A 26,713-nucleotide genomic window follows, 5' to 3' on the forward strand; every position below is an offset into this window, starting at 1 on the left:
TCACACAGGCTGACCAAAGTTGGGCAACAGAAGACTATAACGACATCACCTGTTCTAATACCATCCAGATGATATGGTTAGAATTTGGCATGAACAACATGAAAACATGGATCCATCTTGCCTTGTGATGTGCAGCTGACAAATCTGCATTAAACTGTGTGATGCTACAATCTCAAAACCCCCAGGAATGTTTTCAGCACCTTGTTGAATCTATACCACAAAGAATTAAGGTGGTTCTGAAGACAAAAGAAGGTCTAACTCAGTACTAGCAAGGTGTACCTAATCAAGTGGCCAGTGAGTGTATAGCTAACCCTTTAAGACCTACCATAGAACCAAGTTCGCCAGAGCTTATATTATATTTTTACATGCTGTAGTGCCATTTTTGGGAGCATTTCAAGTTGATATACATCAATACAACCATTATAGCCCAAAATTAACTATTTCCAGCAGTGCAATTTGAGTCCTCAGCATCCCAGAAACGATAAAGAAAGTCATAAAGTCAAACATAACTTTTAAAAACACCAGTATAGGCTCGTAAGGCCCTGAAGGTAAAAAAAAACTGCATTTCTGCAAAATGACATCACTTCCGGTTTCGGGCAGGTCATGGCAGACATGCGATAGTTCACGCTGATGGACGTAGGAAGTGTTATGAACAGCTGATCGGATCGGCAAAGCATGTTTCTGGAATATTATGTTTTTGTTGCTGTAAGTGCTTTTTATGCCATTTTTGCAAAGCTATATGTGGAAGGAAACCATGACATAGATCAAGCTGATGGCATAAGATGTAAGTACAACTCCTCCATTTCATAAGCAAAAAAAATTACATGGTTGCAGTTCTACCCGGATTTAAAAATAGTTACGCAAAACAGAGCGTGCCTGCTCTGACTGGCTTTAAAGGGTTAAGAGAAAAAAATAGTCCTACAAATGATATTTCTTTTCTTATTTTTTTTTATATTTTTTTTTAAATAAGTTAACAACTATTTGAAAATTCTGACAGTCCTCAGTGGTTATGTCCATCTTTTACATACAGGCTATGGCTAAAAGGTAACAAAACGGCAGCTATAGCTCAAATAGAAAACCAGTGAGTATGAGTCACAGACCACTGGGAGGCTGTGACTGGAATTGAGCGTTAAACAGCACCCAGTTTAAAACCAGTCAGAGGCAGATGGCCTCGTGGCTGTACTTGTTGATCTCTGAAGGAATGAATTCAGATCAGTGCTGCGAGGCTTATTACATAAGCAACAGTTGGCACTTCAGAGCGCTCGTCTCTGGCAGCTTGCAGGTTATTCCGCGAACAGAAACGCACCTCTTTGTCCTCTCCCTCCCACCCACCCACCTTCCCTCTCTCGCTCTCCTCTCCCCCCTCATCCTCATCATCCTCCATGCTCTGTGTAGTGACAGGATTTGTGTCGGTGCAGATCGGCTGTGTTTGCGGCTGACGTGAGGAGTTCCCGGCTGAAGCTCCTGCGCACACACACACGCACACACATATATTTTCTGATCCTCAGAGGTTCCCCGCAATCTGCCAGATTTTAAACCAGCCTGCTGTTCTCCGGATGAGACGGGACCACCTTTTGGGCTCCTGCGTCCTCCTGTGAGAGACATCGGGAGCCTCGGCATCAGCCCCTCCGTCCTCTTATGTATCCACACGAACCCCGAATGAGCGCAGTTTCTCCTCATAAATGACCGAGCTCCGACCTTCCACCTGCTGCGACGAAATCTCCGACATTTAACCAGAAACCGCAAGACACGGAGACTACCTGTTAGCTTCTCCCACCCCCTCCACCTTCTTCTGCTCCTCCGGGCTCCGCTCTGCGCTTTTCCGTGCCCTCGGTGAGAGAGCAGAGGCTGGGATTTAGGCTGCACACCTACTGACCTACTTCGCGCAAGTTGGGAGTCCGACCCGTGCGGTCTGGCAAAACTGTGCCCTCCACAGCAGCAGCACCAGCAGCAGCAGAAGATGACGGGTGATGTGGAAACAGTGGTGACCCCGTGGCGAGACCTTCAGTAAATAAGCAGCAGGGGGAGGTGGGGTAAAGGAGGTGAGAAGGTGAGGAAGAGAAGAAAGCGTGCAGAAGGAGCCAGAGGTGCTGGTGGTGGTGTGTGCGTATTTGTGCGTGGAGACACAGGAGGAGGTTATGACCGTGTCTCTTCACCTGGATCTCGGGCTGATGCTGCTGCTCCTGTTGGCCTGCTGGCAGACCCCGGGGATGGTCGGAGGAAGTGAGTGTCCCGTTTTCCTTCTCTGTGTGTCATATTTAATCTAAATATAAGAAACTTTAGGAAGCAGTGACAGGATTGGCACAAACAGCTGGCATAACTCACATAATTATGACATTTTTACGGCATGATGGGACACAGGTGTTTGAACACATGTCTACCACGCTGTTTCTCTCCATTTAAGCTCATTTGAAGCAGCTTTGTCTTTTTTAATCAAGCTGCGTTCAAAACTCCATTGGAAAAACATCGAATTTTTAAAAAGCCCAATGTCCTTGTTATATCTGAGCAAGGACAAGAGCCTCGTTTTGCTTTGGCTCTAGAAATACCTCCGTCTGACTGATAAGAAGTAAGAAGTGGAATGGTGATTTAAATGCAGTGTTAAAAAAACAAAAAACCCTACATACATATATATATATATATATATATATATATATATATATATATATATATATATATGTATATATGTGTGTGTGTGTGTGTGTGTGTGTGTGTGTGTGTGTGTGTGTAGCTCTGCCAGGACGGCCTCATTATTTTCATTCTTTTGTATGATCTGAAAGCAATCATGAAAAGGCGATACTGTTCACGTGGTGTTCTGCACAGAAAATGGACAGCTGAAAGCCCACACATCATCATTTTTAAGCTGCAAAAGTTTGCAAAGATGCCAAACACAAATAACAACCATCAGTGTAAATACCATGTGGGACAAAAGAGGGAAAACCTGGATGTTAGCCTGTAAAAACTGGCGTTATATGCAGTAATAATAAGCTGTTGGCCCTGAAAGATGATCGATATTTCGTTATCATCTACAGCTTTAAGTACGTGACAGCGGCGCGACTCTACATTGACACACTGCTTTGTGTGTCCACCTGTGTGATTTGAGGTGAGTGGAGCGTATGCTGCGCTCTGTTTACGCCTCATATTTCAACTAGACTAACAGCTGTTGAAAAAGTGTCCCAACCTTAATTGAATGCTTATCGGGGGATTAGAATTTCAAAGCAATCTCTCTCTCTCTCACTCCTCCTTTGCTCTGTTTAATTAGCTGTTGCAGGAATGCACCTAAATCACCCAGACCACTGGTCACATCCCCCCTCCTCTGCACCTTCCCATGAGGTTTAATCCAAAGTAGCCTTTGGCAAATAGCACCGAATTAACATGCTTCTTTTTGGATGAATACCAAAGAGCAGCTAATCTGCGCTTACAAGGTTCTGTATCGATTTATCCAATGAGCTGCTATGTCTTTATATCCCCCCACACGGCCTTTACCTGCTCAGCTCACGTCACAGACGTCATGTCTTTATGGGAGCTCATCAACCACGCTTCGTTTTCCTGCTCTCTGCCACCCATTAATTTTAAATGCAGATTTCCAGTCATGACAAACAGCTGCGGGAGGAAGCCTTTTTTTCCCTCCTTCACCATAAATCACAGACAGCAGCACTTCAGGAAGCGACCGGCATCTTATTTTAAAAAGATTGATTCATGACTTTGAAGCAGCAGGTGATATTACACCTGGTTATAGCTTTGTGTAAAAATATTTGTTCTATGTTTTATGAGATTGAAAATTGTGCTTTTTCAACAAAAGGCTTTGGCTAGCACAACAATCTGTGTTCAGTGTGAGTTACATTCTTAACAATGCATTACCCGCACACGGGGGATTATAATAAATGAGTTGCTTTATCCTTTATGATTATGTATGTTCTTGTTTTATAAGTATCTTCCTTTGCATGCCTTATATACCCACAAAGTCCATAAAAAGAGGTGGATGTTAGCTTATCCCAGACTCTGAGCAGGATTATAAGCAATGTTAACTAGCTGAAGAGTCTTCAGTCAAATAAAAAAGATTTTAACACTGAAACAAATGGAATTTGTTCACTGGGCGTTAAACTAGGGACCAACCTGAATCAGAAAATTAAAATTCCAACATGTGCAAATCTAAAATCTTTGCTCAACAGGCATGATCAGTCATTTTTGATCCAATTTATGTCTTTGTTTGAAAGTAAAAATGAAAAAATGCATCCCGGGGATTAGCTCTGCCAGGACGGCCTCATATTAGCTACTTGCTGATATATGAGTATTAGCCGATAGTAAAAATCTAAAAAGCAAATGATGTTGAATAGTTTCACAAAACGCATGTTTGGGAGACCACCAGCTGCCAACTCGAGCAGTTTCGGGCATAAACATGTAATCAACCACTTTTTGGGTCAGTAAAACAATTATATCATATTAGTGTTACGACATGTAAGTAAGAACTCATAAATAACTACACATATCAAAAAAATTATTAGCTAATGTATCGGATTTTTCACCAAGTATCGGTATTACGCTCAGTATTGGTATAAGGATCAATATCAGTATTAGGTATTGGTATCTGTATCGGTCTTAACTTTTCTATGTATGTTGGGCCCTACAGAGGATTATGTGGAATGAGTTACATTACCTACAGTTAATATTTTGTTGTGGTGGTGCCGTCATGTTGTCATCCTGACCACAGATTGAAGATGGACGTAGTCACTGCTACATCTCCCGACAGTTAGTGAAGTCCTGTTATGAAGGCTTGAACTGAGCATCTGGCTCTGAAGCCACACACTGCTCAGCTAACGACTTGTGCCTGACAAGTCATTTAACATGTGACAAGTCTTCATTTGAGCATGACCATCTCTTTTTGCTTTGTATGATTCTGGTCTGAAATGCTGATTTATCAGCTGCATCTCCTGATTTCAGGAATCTGCTCCCTGGTGTTGCTGCTCTAACACAGAGAGATAAAGGTCTTATTTTAGAGACCTACCGAGTCTGCCTTAGGAGGCTGCAGGTTTCTCAGCTAGGAGACAGTGCATCGTGTGTTTTCATTTTTGCTTATTTTGTTCTTCACATGCGTATTTGTTTTGTTTTTTCACTCACTTTTAACGTTTGCTTTCAGTAGTTAGCATTAGGCACTAAAACCTGACTCGGTTAGGTTTAGGAATATTGGCAAATGATGAGTTGGGAGTGCCAGATCCTTTTGCTCGATGTCACAACCCTGTCTGTCTGGGTGCACGCTCGAAAGGACACCTCATGCATGAACCTGGATGCCTGTGGTTCTGACAAAATAACGATATGCTTGGCCATAGGGGCATATTTGCATCACTGCAATGGATGCTTGACGGCCAGTACTACACAGTGATCTCCTTCTCCTACATGGTTGTATAACCATGCAGAGGAATAGCTTATGTTGATTGTGAGGTCCCAGATTTCAACAAACATTGGAGCTAATTTTCATCTTACGAATTAAGAAGATGCTTCAGCAAAATGTGTTTCTGAAAACCTCTGAGGCAAGAAATACGCATCGCTTAGCCGTCTTTTCATTTTAGCCAATTTTTTGCTTAAGTTGTCAACCTTCAAATAATATCCCACATCTAGAATGACAAACTAAAATTAGAATATGTTATCCCAAGTCTTATTTATTAAGGAAACTGAGAAAACAGTTATAGGTCAAAGAGTGTCTAGTCTAAACTAATTTGGATATTAAGAGTAAATGTGGGTGATGTGCAAGGTCAGTCTACTTACATTTTTTTCAAAAATGAAAATTTAAACACCTGCAGGTTTGTGTCCTTTGCTTAAGCCGCACATGCACACGCTCAGCTGATATTTTGAATAGTTTGGGGTGACATTTTAGTCTTTGTACCAGCAGAGAATTCAGCAGAGGCCACTTTGTCGCTTTATTTGGCATGCACTCAGTGTCTAGTTCTGATTGGCACTACTTCAATATGAGTTTGTTATTGCATCTGTACTCTACAGTGATTACAAGCTAGGATTTCTAACAGAGGAAGGAGAGTATTAGCCACACTTTTTAATATAAGGCAGTCCACTGTGACACCACCAACAGCTCTGACCTTCATTATAAACTTATATTTAAAAGGCCAGTGTGTGTGCTCTGTAAAGGAGTCGCTATATTTGAGCTTTCTTTATCGCGTGGCAAAGCTCTTGCCAGCTTACGTGGGATGTGGCTAAAGTCTAGTCAAGTAACTGGACCTCGCACGACAATATTTTTAGTCCGTATGCTGTCAAAGCCAAGAATAAATTCCCAAGATTTATTTGCAGTTGTGTTTCTCTCTGTTGCATCTCGCCGCTCCCTGATGAAAACCTCGGGAGTGAGACGAAAGCTGTCCTACACGGGTCTTCAGAAAGGAGAACAAAGCAGAAAGATGAGCATAGAGCTTGTAGGGGGATCATAAAAATGCACCAACTGCAGACACAGGAGGTATTTATTTTAAAAGGAGCAGGGTAAAGTGCTGTTTTATTCCAGCAGCGAAGCCTCTCTTTATACTCAGCTCAGCCTCACATAACTGCCTCAGCTCAGTGCTGATTGTCCTTATCTTTCCATGGCAACCTGATGATTTAAATGAAAATTCACACAGAATTACCAAAATTAGACAATGTAACACTAGAAAAATGTTGCTTGGTCTGATGAGTCTCGGTTTCTGCTGCAACAGTCAGATGGATCAAAATTTGGTATAAACAAGATTAATACAAGGCAGGATGGATCCATGCTTTCAAGATTCAGGCTGCTAGTGGTGGTGGTGTTATGGTGTGGGGGATAGTACTAAGACTCGTTGCCAACCATGTCCACCCCTTTACAGTTTACAGTTGCTAGGCCAGCAAACGTAAATTGCCATTCTCATGAAAGGATTCCTAATAGGACATGCAGGGCACACGCCCAGGGGTAAGGAGGACTCGTAGTGTCAGCCGCTAGGGTTCAATTAATCTTTCATAATCACGAAGAAACATAAATGTATGGAAAGCAATAAGCATAGCTCTGCCATGTAGATAGAGAAACAAAATGATCACAGAAACTATCACCTGGTCACATCCAGACATCCAGTGAATGACATTTACACAAATAGTAACAAAAAAGTCACTATTTGAAAATTTCCTCAAAGGTGACAATATAAAAGTTACACTAAACAAGAAAGTAATGCAAGAATATAATGGAAAGCACAAAATGTGTACAAAGAGGCACAAAAGTAATGGAAAACAACACAAATGCACAGTGTAAATAGAACATTTAAAATAACCACAAAAGCTGAGTGTCTCCGGATTCACTAAACAAATGAAAAAACAACAAAAAAAATGAAGTGTCCTTGTAACAAATATATTGAAAATCAACACAAAAATGACCCTAAATTCATGATAACGAGACACAGAAAGCACAAAAAATATGGAAAAGAAAAACAAAATAATCACAAAAAACGTTAAAAAAAATGCACAAAGCAACAAAACAGACAGTTGTAAACAAAAACAAAAACAAATGAAAAATCATGCAAAATTATTACAAGAATGGAAAGCATCCTAAAAAATGAGTAGTGGCAAAGAATGACAACAAATAACAAACTGAGGCAAAAATGATGGAAAAATGACACAAAAGGACTGAAAAGATTTGCAAATGGTTCACAGAGAAGGAGAAAATTACGTTGCGGGAACACAAAATTATCACAAGCATAGCAGAGCCTCCATGGTACACGATGAAGACATCCGAAAACAACAGTCACAGAGTGACCAGAGAGAGTCACGGATGGATGAAAATTGGCACAAAATTACAAAAAATATTTTGAAAATGAACAGAAAGGAACACATACAATGTTGTGCAAAAGTTTTGAGCCAGCTGTCATTTCTTTATATTTTTGCTTCCAAGGGGCCAGACTTTCTGTCTCTGGACCAGTAGTTCTTAAAACTTTGTGGAGGTTTTCCAGTGTGTTTCTTTTGGCTACTTTTCCCACTCATTTTTAACCCAGTCCAGTCCCCCAAGTATTTTGGGGGGCTTTCTTTGTTGAGCCACTTAAAATTGATGAATTATGAACACAGAAAAGCGCCATCAGATTTTGATCCACTTTGTAATACCATCTGGTAAGTATCTGATGAACAAAAGCAAGATTTTTCACCATGAGAATGCAGTAAAATAATACCTGGATAGAAAAACACACTGTCAACATTATTGAAGCAGTGTGGGATCATGTTGACAGAGAACAGAACAAAAGGCAGAAACATCCAAAGAAGAGCTTTGAATGTCCTTCAAGAAGCCTGCAGAACTATTCCTGAAGACGACTTAAAGACATGACAAGAAAGCTGCCTAAGAGAGTTCAGACTTTGCTGAAGAATAAAGATGGTCAAACCAAATATTTACTTTCAGCTCATTAAAATTGCGCAAATTCTGTTGGGGTTTTTTGCCTTATATGTTTGTACGTTTCAATACATCCTAAGTTCCTGTTTTCTGAGCAAAACATAAAGAAATGAGTGGTGAATCAAGACTTTTATGGAAATCAACACAAACAGTTGCAAAGAGACACCAAAGAAAGTTAGTGCAGCACGAAATGACCTCAAAGGTAGCCAGGGACAGAAAAAAAACACAAAGTGAAGCAACAACAAGTTTCATTCTGTCTCGCTCTTATGTAAGAGGAGTGAGGGGAACAATGTCTCATAATGCACTCATACTGTATATTTAATCAGTATGGAGAGGATGTTACTATATTAGATCGTGCACATCCACGGACATCCATCCATCTCAGAGAGTGGTAGGGAGCCATTAGTGAGATTAGGCTGTCTGAGTCAATCGTCAAACTGTTTCTTCGCTGTGATTTACAGCTGAACGTCCGACTCGAGTCACACGTCACAGAGTACTCCAGGACGAGCGGAGGTAAACAGCTGCCATCTCCGGACTTGTTTTTGTTTTCATCTTGTGGTCCTGCAGAGAAACACGAGGTCGGAGGCCGACGAAAAAATCCATGTTTAGTAGATTTGGCTTTCGTCCATTTCATAGTACAACACACAGATACAGCACCGTGTGGAGAGATCAAACCACAGTGTGGGAGGGTTGTTGTTTTTTTTTTTTTACTTCAAATAAGGACGGGAAGATGAGGGAAATTCTCCAGAGTAAGCACATCCAGGCCGAACTTCACATCTCTGTTAAATTATCTTTTTATTTTCCTGTTAAAATCCGGATTAGGATTACTGTCTCCAAAACTCAGCACAAGCAGAGCTGTGAGAGAAACTCCAAGACCTGAAAAAGGGGTTATTATTCTGCATTCTGAGGTCTGCTTTGGAGAAATGCAATAACGTTTTGTGGCATTTATTAATTCCACGGCTGCTTTTGAAGGAACGTGCCACAAAAACTAATTACCTTCAGCCTTTAGCAGGTCAAACATGCTGCTGCAGGCTCAGAAGGACACTGTGTGCAAAAGGAGATGCCAGACATGCTTTGACAAAAGAAGGTATCTGAAACCCTGGGATTGAGAACAGGCTGCATTTTCTTGCTGATAATTGGCAGCATCAAACATGCATTTCTTTTTTACTTTTTTGAAAATCTGTAGAGGGAAAAAAAAGTTGTGCATTTTCTCCTTTGCAACAAAAACCTATTTTAAAATGTTGACTCCAGAACCAAAGAGATTTTTTTCAACTTATTTTGCTCCATACTGCAGTTTGATATGACAAGAACAATAAAAAAAACCTCCAATAAAACATAAACAAATGGCAGCAAAGCTGCGCTGCGAGGACCTGCAAGGAGGAGAGGAGGACGGCAGCAAAAAGGAAGAACCTGGATATAAGAAAGTATTTTTCAAAGAAACCTGTAAGTCACTTAAAGTCAAGTTCACTCATAAGATGTGTCATAATAACGTTACAGGCTATCCTAGGTTTTGGCCCACATCAATCTAAAAGTATATGTAACCATGAATAAGTGTTTTGGAAACTAACTGCACAACAGGCAGCACTATTAGTTATCTCAGTCTCAGAGTAGCATTTCTAATTTTGATTGAAACTGTCAGAGAGCCTCGAGCAAGCCAGGATATTAGTTTACAGAGGCTGTACCATGTCCACCAGGAGAGACTGGACAGTATAGATGTAAAACAAATATGCCAGCAGTTTATCTCAGTTAACGAGAGGAGAAGGCATGTGTTTGGCTCCTTCACATAGTGAACATTGAGTTGTGTCCATGTCTGTTGCTGTAACAGTAGTTCATGTTTAGAATAAAAAATCCCAGCTCACTGATTTGATAGTGTGCCTAAAATGTTGCATAATTTTGCTGACAGATCTTTTACTTTGTGGTAATCTTAGATGAGTAGTTTTATTGACAAAAACCACCAGATCATTCAGTTTTCCCTTAGTGCTAATGTATAAGACATGTTGGTGTATAACTAAAGTAATGTTGTTAAATCCTTAAAGTCATATTTTTATTGTCATGACTGTATTTGAAGCTATTTTTATTTTTGCATGATACCTGATTTGTATGGAATATGGCTGAAGTAAACTAAAGTCTAAAATACTTAGTCATTTGATTAATAGTAATTTAACATTATACACAGCAAATTCAAAAGTGTTAAATGTTTTGGTGTTAATAGTCTTCTTGCAAAAGTAGAGTTAATTTTACTCTAAGCAGAGTCACATTCTTTTAATGTAACTCTGAGGTGTAAAATGATAGTAGTTAAAATCGAGTGTTAAAAATGAGTGTTTCTCTGTCAAATCTGGAGGTGTTACAATGGAAACATTAACTCTTGACCTCTTAACTCTGAACTCCTAGAGGGGCTATGACACCAACAGAGTAAATTCACAGACTCCGCCCCCAGCACGGCTCCAATCGAAGCTGAAGTGAAGCCGTTTCAGAACATTTTGCTCTACATATTCGAGTTGTTTGCCATGCTTGGTAAGTCATTTTTTCAAAGATTGTTTCAATTATTATTATGAGCTTTTACTTCTGTGGCTCTTTGGAGTTGAGACAAAGCTGTGTGAAAGGCATTAGCCATGTTGCTCGCTGATAGCATAATATTCTGTTTTAGCTAGCTGAAAGGTATTGTTTGCGGGCAAATACCACAGCCTTGAAAAAAGCTTGCATGTGAATTTTCAGTCAAACTTTTGGTCAAATACACCTAAAACAATGTCTAGAATGTGAAATGTTGGTATAATGGTGCTGCTTGAAGCCTGAAAACGATCGCCCATAAAAAAAAAAACGAGCAAACAGCAGTAGCAGACGTCCTGACTGGGTTCTACGTTAGCATAGATCCCTCCAGAGTTTTGTGCACACAGTTTAGGTAAAAATGAAAAAGGTTGAGGTTTTACATTTAGTTCAGTATTACCTGTTGCCTGTGTCCTTGTCTTTTGGGAAAATACTTTACACAAGTAATGGCTCAAAGAGGATTCCTTTTTTTTTTTACTGTGCTGCAATTGTTTACTGGATTATTTGTGCCATTAATTAGTGTCAACTAATTTTTATTCAATCTCCGCACAGGATATGCTTGTGAAGATGGAATATGGGGGAGAGCAGAAGTGTGTTGAAGTTCCACAAAGGGATGAATGAAGGACATGCATATTGTATTGAAGAAATAAGTGATGAGAATGCTGTTATTTGCATTTACCATGTCAGACCTTTTGATAAACAAAATTCTAATGAAAGTGAGAACATGTATACTGTTACATCTTTCAGAAAATGTTTTGAAATTGTGGTCACAGTTCAGAATAAATGTTTTTCAAAAACCATTGCGTCTTTTTAGTAAATGTTTATTTCCAAAAGAAATTTCTGGAAGTTCAGAACAGTAAAATTCCCGCTTTTTAGAATGAATTAGAAGATAACTCTTACGTAGTTAAACTAAAATACTCTTTGAGAGTTAATATATAAACTCTTAACACCAAGTGTTAAATTATCAACTCCAGACAGATTTGGTGTTTAACACTAAATCAGAGTTAACGTACCAACTCTCCAAAAAGAGTTAAATTAACACTCTCTGGTGTGGACCCATATAGACACTTTAATAGTGTTGAAATCAAATCCGACAGTGTTAATTTGGACATGCTGGATTTGCTGTGTACAATTCACATATAAAACTATGAATTGTAATTTTAAATGGTTTAAAAGCATGTAGAATAGCATATATAGTTTGGTGGTTGAATCATCCGTCCCCACCAATGCCAAAACCAAATCTACGCCCTTGGGTCATATATTTCAAAAATCTAATATAAATTTTCACTGTTATGCCGATGACACCCAGCTCTACATTTCTTCTAAACCCAATTCATCCCTCCCACCTACCTCCCTCTCAAACGGTCTTATTGAGATTAGATCCTGGTTCTCCTCCAATTTTCTCAAACTTACCGTAACAGTAATAAAACTGAAGTTTTACTTGTTGGTACACCATCTATCTTAACCAAATCCCACAGTTTTTCCATTAACGTTGAAAATTCTCCTACCCTTCCCTCCCCTCAGGTTAAGATTTTGGGTGTCATACTTGATAATACTCTTTCATTCCAGTCTCACATTAATTACATAACCCGGTCTGCTTACTTCCACTTATGTAATATTAACCGACTCCGTCCCTTCCTTACTCCCCATGCTGCTGCCATCCTTGTCCATAATCTTATTACGTCCCGTATTGATTACTGCAATTCCCTCCTATTTGGTCTCCCTGAAAGGTCCCTTCATAAACTCCAACTTCTTGATGGTGAGTGAGTGACAGGAGAATGGCGGCTAAGCTGTCATCCCTGTTGGACAACGTCTCCCACCCCATGCAGCAGACTGTGACAGCACTGAGCAGCTCCTTCAGTGGGAGACTGCGGCACCCACGGTGTGGGACGGAGAGATTTTGCAGGTCTTTCCTCCCCACTGCTGTCAGACTCCACAACAAAGACTTTAACTGAACAAACACACACATCCACACATGTGCAATAACACTAAGTGCAATAATCTTTTCTGGCATCGTTGTATTTTTAATCAGTTGTATATAGCATTCGTATTCTATTTTTATCTTATTGTATATTTTTATTCTATTTTATTCTACTGTATATAGTATATTATTTTATTCTATTCTGTACAGCTGTGTACTGTATTTATTCTTATTGTATTCTAATTTTTGCGTCATAACTTTTGCACTGTCCACTTCCTGCTGTGACAAAACAAATTTCCCACGTGTGGGACTAATAAAGGTTATCTTATCTTATCTTATCTTATCTTATCTTACTTCTTAAAATTCTGCAGCTCGGGTCATAACTTGCACTCCGTTAAGAGCTCATATTACCCCAGTTCTTCAGCAGCTTCACTGGTTGCCCGTAGAACCCAGGATAAATTTTAAAATCTTACGTCTTACATACAAGTGTGTCCATAAATCTGCTTCTTCATATTGGTGTGACCTGCTCCATATCACCACTGTTTCCCGCCCTCTCAGATCATCATCTGCTATTCATCTTACTGTTCCGTCCTCACACCTTATTACTATGGGGAACAGAGCTTTCAGTCGCTCTGCTCCTCGGCTCTGGAACTCTCTTCCTCCAGCCATAAGAAATATTGACTCCCTCTCCGTATTTAAGTCACAGCTCAAAACGCATCTGTTTAAACTGGTTTATTCACTTTAGTGCTGATTTTATCTGTTGTCAACCTCTGTTTTGCAATTTTAACTTATCTTATGTATTTTATGACTACTGTTCCTTTTATTAATTTTGTTCTTTGTAAGGTGACCTTGGGTTTCTGAAAGGCACCCCAAATAAAATGTAAAAAAATGCATTATGAAAATGAGCTGCAATTTTTCAAAAAAGAACCTGCTGTTCAATTGCGTCCATTGGATGGCGCAATAGCAATTGTGAGCTACTTAGTTTTGCCTGCGAAATTTAAACCTGATGTGCTTTGGCACCCTCATTGCCCCAATATGTCTCTGTCAAAAAAGAGAAAAGTGGATGCAGAGTGTTCCAAGAAAAATGGTCATACTCTTATTTATTCAAGGAAATGAATGGGAAAGCTGTATGTTTGGTGTGTTCCCAGCATGTTGCAGTGCTGAAAGAATATAACCTCTGTCGCCACTATGTGAGCCTTCATGCCGATAAATATGACAACTTTCAAGGACAGCGGAGAAGAGAGAAGGTGAATGAACTGTTGGCGGGTCTGAAGAAACAGCAGTCTGTGTTTACTCACAGCCATCAGTAACACTGCAGTGAAAGCTAGCTACCTCATTGCTAACAAAATTGCACTAGCTTTAAAACCATTTAGTGAGGGTGAATTTGTAAAAACATGTATGATGAACGCATCGGAGATTGTGTGCCCTGAAAAGCGACAGGCCTTTGCAAATATCAGCCTGACAAGAAACACAGTTGCCAACAGGATTTCTGATCTTTCAGCGGATGGACAGCCAGTTGAAGCAAAAAACTAAAGTCATTTATTGCGTTTTCAGTTGCAATTGATGAAGGCACGGACATTACAGATGTTGCACAACTGGCAATTTTCATCCGCGGAGTTGACGACACATTGACCGTCACCGAAGAGTTCGTGGAGTTGGTGCCGATGACAGAAATAACGAATGCAGCTGATATTTTCACCGCACTCGTCGGTGTGCTGGACAGGGTCGGAGTGGACTGGTCCCGTGCTGTCAGCCTGGCTACAGATGGTGCGCCCTCAGTGATCGAGAAAAACGCGGGCGTTGTAAAAAAGTTCAGAGATAAAGTGCAATCTGCAAATGGAGGATGTGATTTTTGGACTTTTCACTGTATTTTGCACCAGGAGGCTTTGTGTTGCAAGTCACTGAAAATGGATAACGTCATGAAGGTGGTCATCCAAACTGTTAATTTCATCCGATCCAGAAGCCTCAATCACCCTCAGTTTGACAGCCTTCTCAGAGAGAAAGACCACATCATGCCAGGTCTCTCTTGGAAATGAGATTTTTAATCTTAATGAGATTTTTTTACCTGGATAAATAAAGGACTAACGTGTCTTTGATTTACAAGAAGAAATTGAACAGTTTACAGAAGAAAAGGGCAAACCAGTGTTAGAATTTCATTCCGCAGAATGGATGCAGGACATTGCATTTATGGTGGATGTTACAGAGCGCCTGAATAACTTGAACAAACAGCTGCAAGGACGCAACAAAGTTGTCACGCAGTATTATGAAAACCTACGTTCTTTCAAGTTGAAGTTGTCATTGTGGGAGACACAGCTCGCTGGTGGTGATGCAGCTCACTTCCCCTATCTGAAAAATGTGTGCACGACCCAAAGTGTGGCAGATACAAAGCGGTTCAAAGATAAAATAACGGGACTGTTAGTGTTCACCTGTTTGGTGAACTGGAGAAAGACTCACCGTGAATCCCTTTGATCTGCCCGTCAGGATCCAACTTGAAATAATAGACTTGCAGTGTGACTTGGATTTGAAGGCCAAATTTGCTGCAGCTGGCTTGAACACATTTTTATCAGAATCTCCTGCCAGGTTACCCCAGCTTGACAGCCCTTGCTGCAAAACTGTTGTGCATGTTCTGAACCACATATCTTTGTGAGCAAGTTTTCTCTGTAATCTCTGTAATGAGCATAAATAAAACAAAACTGCACTCAAGGCTCACGCACAAGCACTTGAATCACATCTTGAAGTTAGCTGCCGCTCAGGATGTGATGATCGATATTGATGAGCTGGTGAAAGCTAAACGATGCCAGGTATCAGGAGTCAAATAAACTATGCAACCCCACTGAAAGTGTTGCATGAGACACCCTGATGTAGTTCTGTGATCTGTGATATACTTCCGTGAATCACTGAGGCACTTTGTGCTTGTGTGTTCTTTGTCCTCAGAACTTTCAAATAGCTTGAAATGTTTTGTAATTAATAGCTATGTTGTGCCTGTACTATTTTGAACATACTGTCCACAGGCTCTAGCGTTATTTTTTATGTTGATCGTATTAAAACAAAGAAAACAATCTGAAGTTGTTGTTGTTTTTAAGTTATATATACAGTGATTTTACCAGTCCGGCTCACTTGAGAATAGACTTTTCTCCATGTGGCCCCTGAACTAAAATGAGTTTGACACCTGTGCTGTAAAGAGTTAGCTTATTCCACCCACCCTTTTTACATAGCATATTCTAAGCGGTGGCACTTCTATTAATATACAGGGTGGGCCATTTATATGGATACACCGTAATAACATGGAAATGGTTGGTGATATTAAAGTCCTGTTTGTGGCACATTAGTATATGTGAGGGGGCAAACTCCTCAAGATGGGTGGTGACCATGGTGGCCATTTAAAAGTCGGCCATCTTGGATACAACTTTAGTTTTTTCAATAGGAAGAGGGCCATGTGACACATCAAACTTATTGGTAATGTCACAAGAAAAACAATGGTGTGCTTGGTTTCAACGTAACTTCATTCTTTCATGAGTTATTTACAAGTTTCTGACCACTTATAAATTGTGTTCAATGTGGTGCCCATTGTGTTGGATTGTCAATGCAACCCTCTTCTCCCACTCTTCACACACTGATAGCAACACCACAGGAGAAATGCCAGCACAGGCATCCAGTATCCGTAGTTTCAGGTGCTGCACATCTTGTATCTTCACACCATAGACAATTGCCTTCAGATGACCCCAAAGATAAAAGTCTAAGGGGGTCAGATCGGGAGACCTTGGGGGCCATTCAACTGGCCCACGATGACCAATCCACTTTCCAGGAAACTGTTCATCTAGGAATGCTCGGACCTGGCACCCATAATGTGGTGGTGCACCATCTTGCTGGAAAAACTCAGGGAACGTGCCAGCTTCAGTGCATAAAGAGGGAAACACATCATCATGTAGCAATTTCAAATATCCAGTGGCCTTGAGGTTTCCATTGATGAAGAATGGACCCACTATCGTTGTACCCCATATACCACACCAAACCATCACTTTTGTTGTTCCAACAATCTTGGATGAATCCATCCAATGTGGGTTAGTGTCAACCAATAGCGTTGGTTTTGTTTGTTAACTTCACCATTCACATAAAAGTTTGTCTCATCACTGAACAAAATCTTCTGCGTGAACTGAGGGTCCTGTTCCAATTTTTGTTTTGCCCATTCTGTAAATTCTGTGCACCGATCTGGGTCATCCTCGTTGAGATGCTGCAGTAGCTGGAGTTTGTAAGGGTGCCCTTTGTGAGTAGCTAATATCTGCCGAAGGGATGTTCAACTAATGCCACTCTCCAGTGACATGCGGCGAGTTCTACGCTGTGGGCTCTTGTTGAATGAAGCTAGGACAGCCACTGATGTTTCTTTATTAGTGACAGTTTTCTTGCGTCGACATTTTGGCAAATCCAACACTGAACCAGTTTCACAAAACTTAGCAAGCAGTTTGCTAACTGTAGCATGGGAGATGGGTGGTCTCGTAGGGTGTCTTGCATTGAAATCTGCTGCAATGACCCGGTTATGGCATTCACCAGATATCAACACAATTTCGATCCGCTCCTCACATGTTAACCTCTTCGACATGTCAAAGGCTGTGAACAAAGAGAAACTTGTAAATAACTCATGAAAGAATGAAGTTACGTTGAAACCAAGCACACCATTGTTTTTCTTGTGACATTACCAATAAGTTTGATGTGTCACATGGCCCTCTTCCTATTGAAAAAACTAAAGTTGTATCCAAGATGGCCGACTTTTAAATGGCCACCATGGTCACCACCCATCTTGAGGAGTTTGCCCCCTCACATATACTAATGTGCCACAAACAGGACTTTAATATCACCAACCATTCCCATGTTATTACGGTGTATCCATACAAATGGCCCACCCTGTAGATTATCAAAAAAACAAAAAACAAACAAAATAATAACTCCATTGACTCCAACATGGTTAGCCCTGGTTTTCCACATCCGGATGAGGTTGATTGGCTCTAAATTAATTCTCAACCTCCTTGTTCACATCTGTAATCCGCCTGCATTCTCACAGTTCATGTTTAAGCAGGTTTTGGTACATGTTGACAAAAGTATTGTAGAGGACAAAAGAGACCCTTTTAGAAATCTACCTAAAACAGGGGTGGGGAACTCCAGGCCTCAAGGGCTGGTGTCCTGCAGGTTTTAGATATCACCCTGGGTCAACACACCTGAATCAAATGATTAGTTCATTCTCAGGCCTCTGGAGAGCTTCAAGACATGTTGAGGAGGTAATTTAGCCGTTTAAATGAGCTGCGTTGGGTGAAGGACACATCTACAACCTGTATGACACCGGCCCTTGAGGCCTGGAGTTGGACACCCCTGATGTAAAGAGTGAACAGTGTACAGAATCTGAGGAATCAGATTTGAATAGACATTGTGTATTGTTTGTTATCCATTTACCGGATACCCTGGATTAATTGGAAGCCCCCCAAAATTGGCTGTTGGCTAGAGGCTAAAGAGGTGTCCACACAGGAAGTGACTGCTCATTGCGCATCACTAGTCTCTGGTTACCTATAATTACCAACCCAACCACAGATAAGCTGGAGAGGGATGGATGGTTTGTTGTATAGATGGTCGGTTGGTTGGATAGATGGATGGTTGGCTCAGTTGGATCATACCTCTTATACTTATAAATGGGAGAGTCACTTTTTCCTTGACAAGAAACTTGAAAATTCTAAATACATAATTGTGCATACATAATTGTAATTACAGCAATAGTTTATTTATTCTAAATTATCAGTAAAAATAAATAAAGCTTGACTAAGCGGGACTTAAATGTAGTTAAGCCCTTAATCAACCGCTGTTTAGCTCGTTTCCGCTTTAGGGGCGTTTTTGAATAAAAAGAGTTGAGTGCTATTGACATGTTTTTTTTTATTAAGTCAGTTTATTTGATTGCCTGTTGTGTATGTATAATCTTAGAAAACAAATGAAAATCTCAAGTTAGGATAATTTGAAACACAGACTTTAAAAGCAGCCAGATGTGTGCTGAAATATTCCAGAAGTTAAAAATGGATGGTCATAAATATGTAATCAGACAAACTCGACTCAAACATGAAGGACAAACAAGGGCATGTAGAAACTGTGTGTATGTGCTCTAACATCCACCTGATCACTGCTGTATTTCATCATTTAATTAATATCCACATACTACTTCCCCACCCCCGTTGTCCCTCCACCCTCTCTCCATTTTTTTTCCTTGCACATTGATCTTTCTCCCCCCCCTCCATCCATCCATCCCACTTTGCCCTTCGTCTGTCTTTTCTCTCCAAAACCAAAGATTGAAAACCCCGCCGTCCCCATCTCTTGATATCTGCCCAGGATAATTGCTCTTTCTTCTCGCTCTCCCATCTCTTTTTCCCCCCCTCCTGACTCATTCATTCTTTGCTCTGTCATATTCCTGTCGTCTTTCATCCACCTCTCTTTCATCTCTCTCTTTTCCTCTGTCTTCCTGACTCCATCCAAGCCTCCCCTCTCATCTCCTCTCTTCTCCTGTGTATAATGTAATTGCAGAAGTCTATTCAGTGTGTGAGCACTCCATTGCAGCGCTGGCAGATGAAAGCAGTTGGGATTTAGCAACCGTAGCGCGATGGGAGTTCGGGGGGATCTTGGCTGTCACTGGCAGAGACAGGGAGGGTGTGAGGAGGAGGAGGAGGATGTGCTTTCACCGCATATTTTCATTACGTGTTCATTATGTGTTTGTTTTTTTAAATGCCTAAATACTGTCTATTTAAAGTCCTCATCTGGCATCATGTCCAGATGATCCATGTGGGCAAAGGTTTGTGGACAAATGTATGTGGATAATAAGGAAATCCCTTAAAATTAACTCCAGAAGAAGCTTGACATACAAGAACTTGAGTGGCCTTCAGTGTCCTGACCTCAACCCTTCATAGAACCATTGGGATGAACTAGAAAACAAACTGAAAGCCAGACCTAACCTTGAAATATAAGAGATGAAAGCATGAAGTGTTCATAAAAGTCACCAATTGGAGACTTTACTGTCTAATGTTCAAGTTAACTTTAAGATGTTGAATGTTTACGATGAGGGTTTTCATCATTAACGTCTTGCTACACAAAATTTGATCTGGAAACAGTTATGCTCAGAAGTCTGCGATGGGTTTGAGTTCTAATTGGCCTTGAAATGACTTATAGAGTAAGGTGCCTCCATGTGAAATAAGCAGCTCCAAGTCACACTGATGGAGAATTGTTGGACTTTTCCTTTAATGACTCTGAAGCAGTCTTGGCAGGCAGGTCTGTATATATCCTGCAGAGCGCGGAGGAAGGCTGGCTTGCATAATGAGCTGTGGTTATTCATTCATGGTCACAGTCCACAGAGCCTGACAGGATGCTCTGATGGTAGGATAACTTTGTGGTGAAAAAAGCCCTGCACCTTTTTCAAGGTGGGAATCGCCAAACTGACATGGATAGCTGTGCTGCTGGATAAAGGCTGGACCCCAAGACTAAACCTACTACTGTACCCAACTTTAGACGTGAATTACTTAAATACAAAAAACAGATCGGCGATCGGGAAATCTTCCATGGGGGTCTAGTTTTAGTAGTGCGTATCCTATCCTGAACCTGTCAGTGATCTCACAAGAAACTCACAAGGATTTTTCCCTCAATTGCTTTCCTGTTTTGCTCTAGTTTCATAGAGCTCCTGTACAACCACATATATTTTTGCCCAAGTTAAAACATTTTCAGTGGATGTGTTTTTTCATCTCCTACAGCATTTTCTCATTGCCTTTGCTGCTTTAAAATGTGCATCTCATCTGAAGAATACCACAGGCTGCTGTGGCTCATTGAGAGAGAAAAAAATCTACAACTATGGTCACATATGTAACTGTAATCTTTGGATATTCACCTAAATGTTTTAGTTTTTTTATAAAGGAAGAGAAATTGAAAAACATCTGTTTTTTCAGGTCCTCGGCTGTAAAGTGCAAATGCTTTTTTCTGCACCCACAGTCTTCAGTTATCATAGAGGGAGGAATTTGTCAGAAAACGAGCACACTGGCCAACTCTAACGCCCACAGCATCAGGAAATAGACCAGAATTCAATGCAGGCACAGGACAGTTTCAGTAAAATGCTGCTTTTTCTCAACTGAAAAAAAAGACTCCCACCTACTTGTGCTTCTTGCCATGCTTTCATTCACTCCACCTACACATGATGGATGCAACGGATTTATAATCCTTCCTTGTCAGCTGTCAAAGGGCAACCAGGGAAATGTAAGAAGTCACAAATGGAAGCAGACAAGGGAGACAGAAGGAGCAGGATTCTGCCTTATCGCAGATTGATGATCGTTTTGCGTCATGCTACAGACACTTTGTGGATTTTTCCCTTTAACCACTCTGAAGCAGTCTTGGCAGGCAGGCAGGCCTGGGTGTCCTGCAGGGAGTGTGGGAAAGCTGGCTTGCATAATGAGCTGTGGTTAGATTGTTAGCCTGAGATAGAGCTTGACATTCATGGTCACAGTCCACAGAGCCAAGCCAGATGCTTTCGGTTTGGAGAGTTCTTGTCGCGCTCGGCTCCTCCGCCAGCCTGGGATTGAGTTGTGTCCTTTGTAGTTGTCTAACCACAAAATAAAGGCAGTGCTGGCATTTCTGTTTTGGTTGTCGTTCCTCCAGACAAGGTGGCACTGACATGAGGATTGCGTAATCAGGCTAGAGACCAGCGCTGTGAGGCTGTAGAGAACTAAAGTGGGTGATCGCCAGCTTTTTAATCACATCAGTCAACTGTCCCATTACTTTCTCACGCTATCAATGCAATACTTTTGTTAAGGACCTTTTTTTTTTTTTTTTTTTTTTTTGCCTGTCCCGTTTGGCTCTTTTGCCATCAGAATTGTTGTCTAAAGGCAAAGAAAGATGCCCAACGGATTTACTTTACCAAATTGACCATCCCAGCCTTGCCGTAATGGTCCATTTGATTCACCTTTTATTGTTTATTTTATTTTCACTTACTGAACATGGGACAGACTTGACTGGGGGAAAGAAGGGGAGAAAGAAAGAGGGAAAGAGAAACAGCTGAGAAGAGGGACGGGGGAGAAGGGCAAAAGACAAAAACCAACAGAATGAGCAGAAAGAAAAAAAGAAATAAAAAATGCATATATCAATCACCTGGATCACCTGCTGAGAAAGAAAAAAGAAAATAAGCAGAAGAGAACAAGAGTAATAGAATAAACAGCATCACAATGATATATGGGAATATGACAGTAAATACTAAATATTAAACATTATTGTGCAGCACATAAGATCAACAGAACACAGTGTGCTTTGAGGTAGGAGCCAAAAAGGGTGTAGTTTGGGGGGGGGGGGGGGGGGGTCACCTGTGTGTACACCTGTGAGCATGGACGCGCTTGTTTTTTTTTTTTTTTTAAAAGGTTCCTTCATGTAATGATCTGCTAGAGGGTGTGGGGGGGCCACAGCCCCGTCCTCCAGGGCATGAAGCAGGTATGGAGGAGATCAAAACTCCAGACATCCAGAGGCCCCCAGAACACAAGAGACCAAGGAAGACCAACAGAGGGGCAGCCGCGCCACTGTCCCAGAAAGAGCTGAGGAGAGCCCCAGATGAGGGCTCACTCAGCAGCCGCGGAGCAGATGCCAGGGGGAGTTGCAGTGACGCGCCCGTGAGCTCCGCCGGCAGCCAGCCGTGCCTGAGTGACCGAGCCCCAGGCCGAGAGGCCGGGGGCACCCCACCTCCGAAGTGGCCCGAGCGAGCCCCAGGCTCCAGGCCCCGATAAGCGGCCGCCAAGGAGTGAGCCGGTGTGTACCTGGACGCCCATCCCCGGACACAAAGAACCACCAACGCACCGATGTCTGAGGGAGTCAGCCACTGGCAGGGGAAGTGGTGGTGGGGGGAGATAGACCTCCAAACCTTGGAGGGCCTAAGATGTCCCCAGAGAGGTGGCGCCTGACACCCAACCTGACATATAGACACAGACATACAGGCACACACAGATACAAACATCCCACCCTCATGCTCTCATATGCACTTACTCCACACTCAACCAATGTGGAGACAGACATAAAGAGACGCTGTACACACGATCACACTCCCCAAGCGTACTCTACGCTCTTTTGTTAAGAACCTTAAAGCTCACAATCTCCACTTGAATCGTGTTTTTATTGCTTTAGTAAAAAATAATTGTGCTGGTGTGAAGCTGCAAAATCACGAAAACTGCATCACTGTCCATCAATGGAGGACTTTGGTAGATTTACCGAACAAAATCAGGTAACAGACCAACCTGATATGGTAAAATTTAATCTATGAGAAGGCTCCATGTCCAACCTTCTACAGCTGTAACACTTGAAGTAATGCCTCCACCAGGTTTTTAAGTTATTGGCATTGATTGTTTATCACGAGGACAAGCACAAAAAGCTGGCAACAGAAGATAAGTCGGGTAATTATTACCCAGTATGGAAACCTGTTCATGAGAGAAATATCCAGTTATCTCAAATATGATGTTATTGTTTTAGCCCAGCATCACACAGAATGTGCCTAAAATGTCATTTGCAGAAAAACATAATGAATTAAATAAAGAGGATGTTTCAAAACATGACCTTTGTATGGAGAAAACTGCAGCCCTCATTAAACCCAATTTCCTTCGGGGTCAACCTTCAGGATCAATAAAGTTTTATTGAATTGAATAGAATAGTTTTGCCTCCTCTAAGCAGCAAAAATTGATGGCCTACAACAGCAGAAGCCCGCACTGGATGGCACTTCTGTCAGCTAACAACAGATAAATGAGTCTACGGGTTAGCTAGCTAGAAGAGTGGAAAAAAAAAAAAAAAAAAAAAAAGTTGCCTGGTCTGATGAGTCTCAATTTCCTTTGCAACATTCAGACGGCCCCGTTATAACATAAACTAATTGTGGTATATCACATCTTTGGAAAGCTGAGTTCAATTTCTGTAGCCACACTCAGGCCTGATTACTGCCACACCTATTCTCAAACCAAGAAATCATGTAAATAGGATCTGTTTGACAAAGTGGAGTGGACCAAAAGATCCTCAAAAGCCAGACATCATTCCATGCTGTGGTGTGCAGGGGGAGCAGCACAGCAAAGAAGGACTCATCCAGGCTGGAAAAACTGATCAGGAAGGCTGGCTCTGTGGTCGCATGAAGCTGGACACTCTGGTGACAGTGGCAGAGAAAAGGACACTAAAAAAAAAAAATTGCTGGACATTATGAACAATGCTGGGCATCCTCTGCACACGGCCGTAAACAACCAGAGGAGTCTGTTCAGTGACAGGTTGCTTCTCCCAAAGACAAGAACCAACAGACTTAAAACCTCCTTTGTCCCACACGCCATCAGACTGTTTAACTCCTCTCTGGAGGGGAAACAGGAGGACAAAGGAGGGGGGAACAACTAAGCCTCTTCACCTCACTGTACAATACCTTGTGCAATACTTTTTGTAAATAGTCAACGGTGCAATAGACTCAATACTTGAAATGTGCAAGTCCCTTGTATTCTTATTCCTATTTATCCCTTTCGTATATTTATATATATATATATATATATATATATATATATATTAATTATTCTGCTCACGTTCTGTAACTCCTGTCGGTGCTGTGCTTTTGGAAACCGAATTTCCCAGAGGAACCCACCTGAGGGATTTATAAAGTTTTATCTTATCTTATCTAGGAACAAATGAGAAACAAAGTCACTGAGATCTTTTAGTCTGGAAAAGCCATTTCCAAAGCTGTGGGACTCAGTGAACCACAGTGAGAACCATTATCCACAGATGGAAAGGTGGTGAGCCTTCCCAGGAGTGGCTGGCTGACAAAAATTTCTCCAAGAGCGACTCAATAACTCATCCAAGAGGTCACAAAAGACCCCAGAACAACATCGAAAGAAATGCAGACCTCACTTTTTAATTAGTTTTTCTGCAAAAAATATTTGATGTCCAGAGTAGAGGTTTGCTCAGATTTAGTTTGAAACAGTAGCACAGAAGTCACAACATCCTGACCATGGTAGTATAATGCTACTTAAGACACCATTTCACACACCTTAATCTATAGGTTTTTTGAGTACTGCAGAAACAAATAAATGCTGGTTTGCAGAAAGTAAGAGTCATGGATTTAGTCTTTAGTTTGATTCAGTTTTGCATAAAAATGATTGAAAACCATAATTTTCTCCTCCGCCTGTCACGGTCTGGCTGGGGCAGACCGTATGTGTTGCAGAGGAGGACTCAAACGCAGACCAAAACGTGGTGTGGATTAACAAAACAAGCCGTTTATTGAGGCTAGCAACGAGGGTACAAAATAATAGGGCATCGGTGAAAACTAAACAATAACCTAAACTGGGTGAACTAATAACAAAACATAAAAAACCTTAACCATAGTGAAGTGCCATGGGTACCTGGAGATGAGACATGGATGAGCAGACAACCTGACAACAGCATGCAGAAAACAAAGGGCTTAAATACATACATGAGGTGATCAGGGGAAGTGGAGACACATGGGGGAACAGCTGACTGACATAAACCTAATGACAGGACCAGGAGAGGAAAGCTAAATACAATGAACAAAGAACACATGACACTGTCAGAATAAAACAGGAAACACTAAAACTAGACATGACAACCCGAACTTCACAATGTAAGACACAGACATGAAACACATGAAGAGCAGGGGAGATTTACCATAGTTGGGAACACGAGGGGGGAAATGATAAGAACTAGAAACACTTAGGCATGATAACAAATGAACTTAGGAACCCGAAGGGCTTACATAAAACTAAAACTCAAAACGCTGGGTCAACAGACCCAGGATCGTGACACCGCCATGAAATAAGAGGTTGCTGCTCTTGAGTAAAATGCAGTTTAAACTGAAGCATAACAATATGCTGCATCATTTTTCAGAAAGGAATGCAAGTTAGTGCTGTGTAATGCAAAATCGCAGCATTTTAATGTCCTTTTTTTCAGCCTTGATGTCCTAATTGGCTGCTGCGCTGATTCCTTTTCCCTCATCATCGTGTATTTGTGTCTTTTCATACTACAAACACACACCAACAGACAAGGACACACACTCTACCAGCGGGTACTCATTAATTGAGGATGAGAAAACTAAAGAGAGAAATGTGGGGTGCTATTCCTGTCCCGCAGTAAAGGAGGAGGAGCTGGAGTGGGCAGACTAGACTCATCGATGGCTTTTGAAGTAGCTTTTGAGTCCATTAGATGTTTTATCATCAGTAAGATGAAAGTAGGGATGGCTGCTCATCTGTCATTTCCTTTCATTGTTCCAGGGTTTGTCTTTGTGTCTCTCGCTTTCAAACTTTCTTTCTCTGACTTATTTAGAATTCTTCTTGTTTTTACTTTCATTTTTTTCCTGGAAGTTTTCTGACTCTAAATTTCACTTCTTCAGCTTTCTGTGTTGTTGCGTTATGTATTCTCTTTTTTCACTTTTTTGAAGCTCGTTTCATCTTGTTTTCTGTCTTTTTAACACGTTTTTCTTGTTTTTTAGTCTGAAGTATTGTGGAAAGTCTCAAGTCACCCGTCATTTCTTTGTGTTGTCCTAGGAAATTGTGGAATAGGTTCAGCAATGTATAGAAACATGTGCAAATTACATTTATATACAGTATATAAAGCAAAACCTAAGTTTGTACAATTCTATCAAGCTTGAAAGTCAACATTTAGTGTGACCACCTTTATTCTTCAGCACAGTCTGAACTCTCTTAGGCAGCTTTCTTGTCATTTCTTTAAGTCGTCTTCAGGAATAGTTCTCCAGGCTTCTTGAAGGACATTCAAAGCTCTTCTTTGGATGTTTCTGCCTTTCGTTCTATTTTCTGTCAACATAATAATGGATTGGTTTTATATAGCGCTTTTCAAGGCACCCAAAGCGC

At 41.1% G+C, this 26,713-nt stretch overlaps 1 protein-coding gene across 1 annotated transcript in view; it reads left to right on the forward strand.

Annotated features, from left to right (window-relative positions):
- Positions 1–1,352: 1,352 nt before the first annotated feature.
- The window catches only part of LOC146547338 (fibronectin type III domain-containing protein 4-like), a 60,654-nt gene continuing 35,293 nt past the window's right edge, over positions 1,353–26,713 (forward strand). The window contains exon 1 of the mRNA XM_085264384.1: positions 1,353–2,223. Within this exon, the coding sequence (XP_085120510.1) occupies positions 2,139–2,223 (85 nt within the window). The 5' untranslated portion in view covers positions 1,353–2,138. The remainder of the gene's footprint in view (positions 2,224–26,713) is intronic.

Source organism: Mchenga conophoros, linkage group LG23 (genome assembly GCF_057382185.1).
Source record: "Mchenga conophoros isolate Kocher_MC1m ecotype Shallow Benthic linkage group LG23, M_conophoros_male_GT1.1, whole genome shotgun sequence".
Classification (NCBI taxonomy): Eukaryota; Metazoa; Chordata; class Actinopteri; order Cichliformes; family Cichlidae; genus Mchenga; species Mchenga conophoros.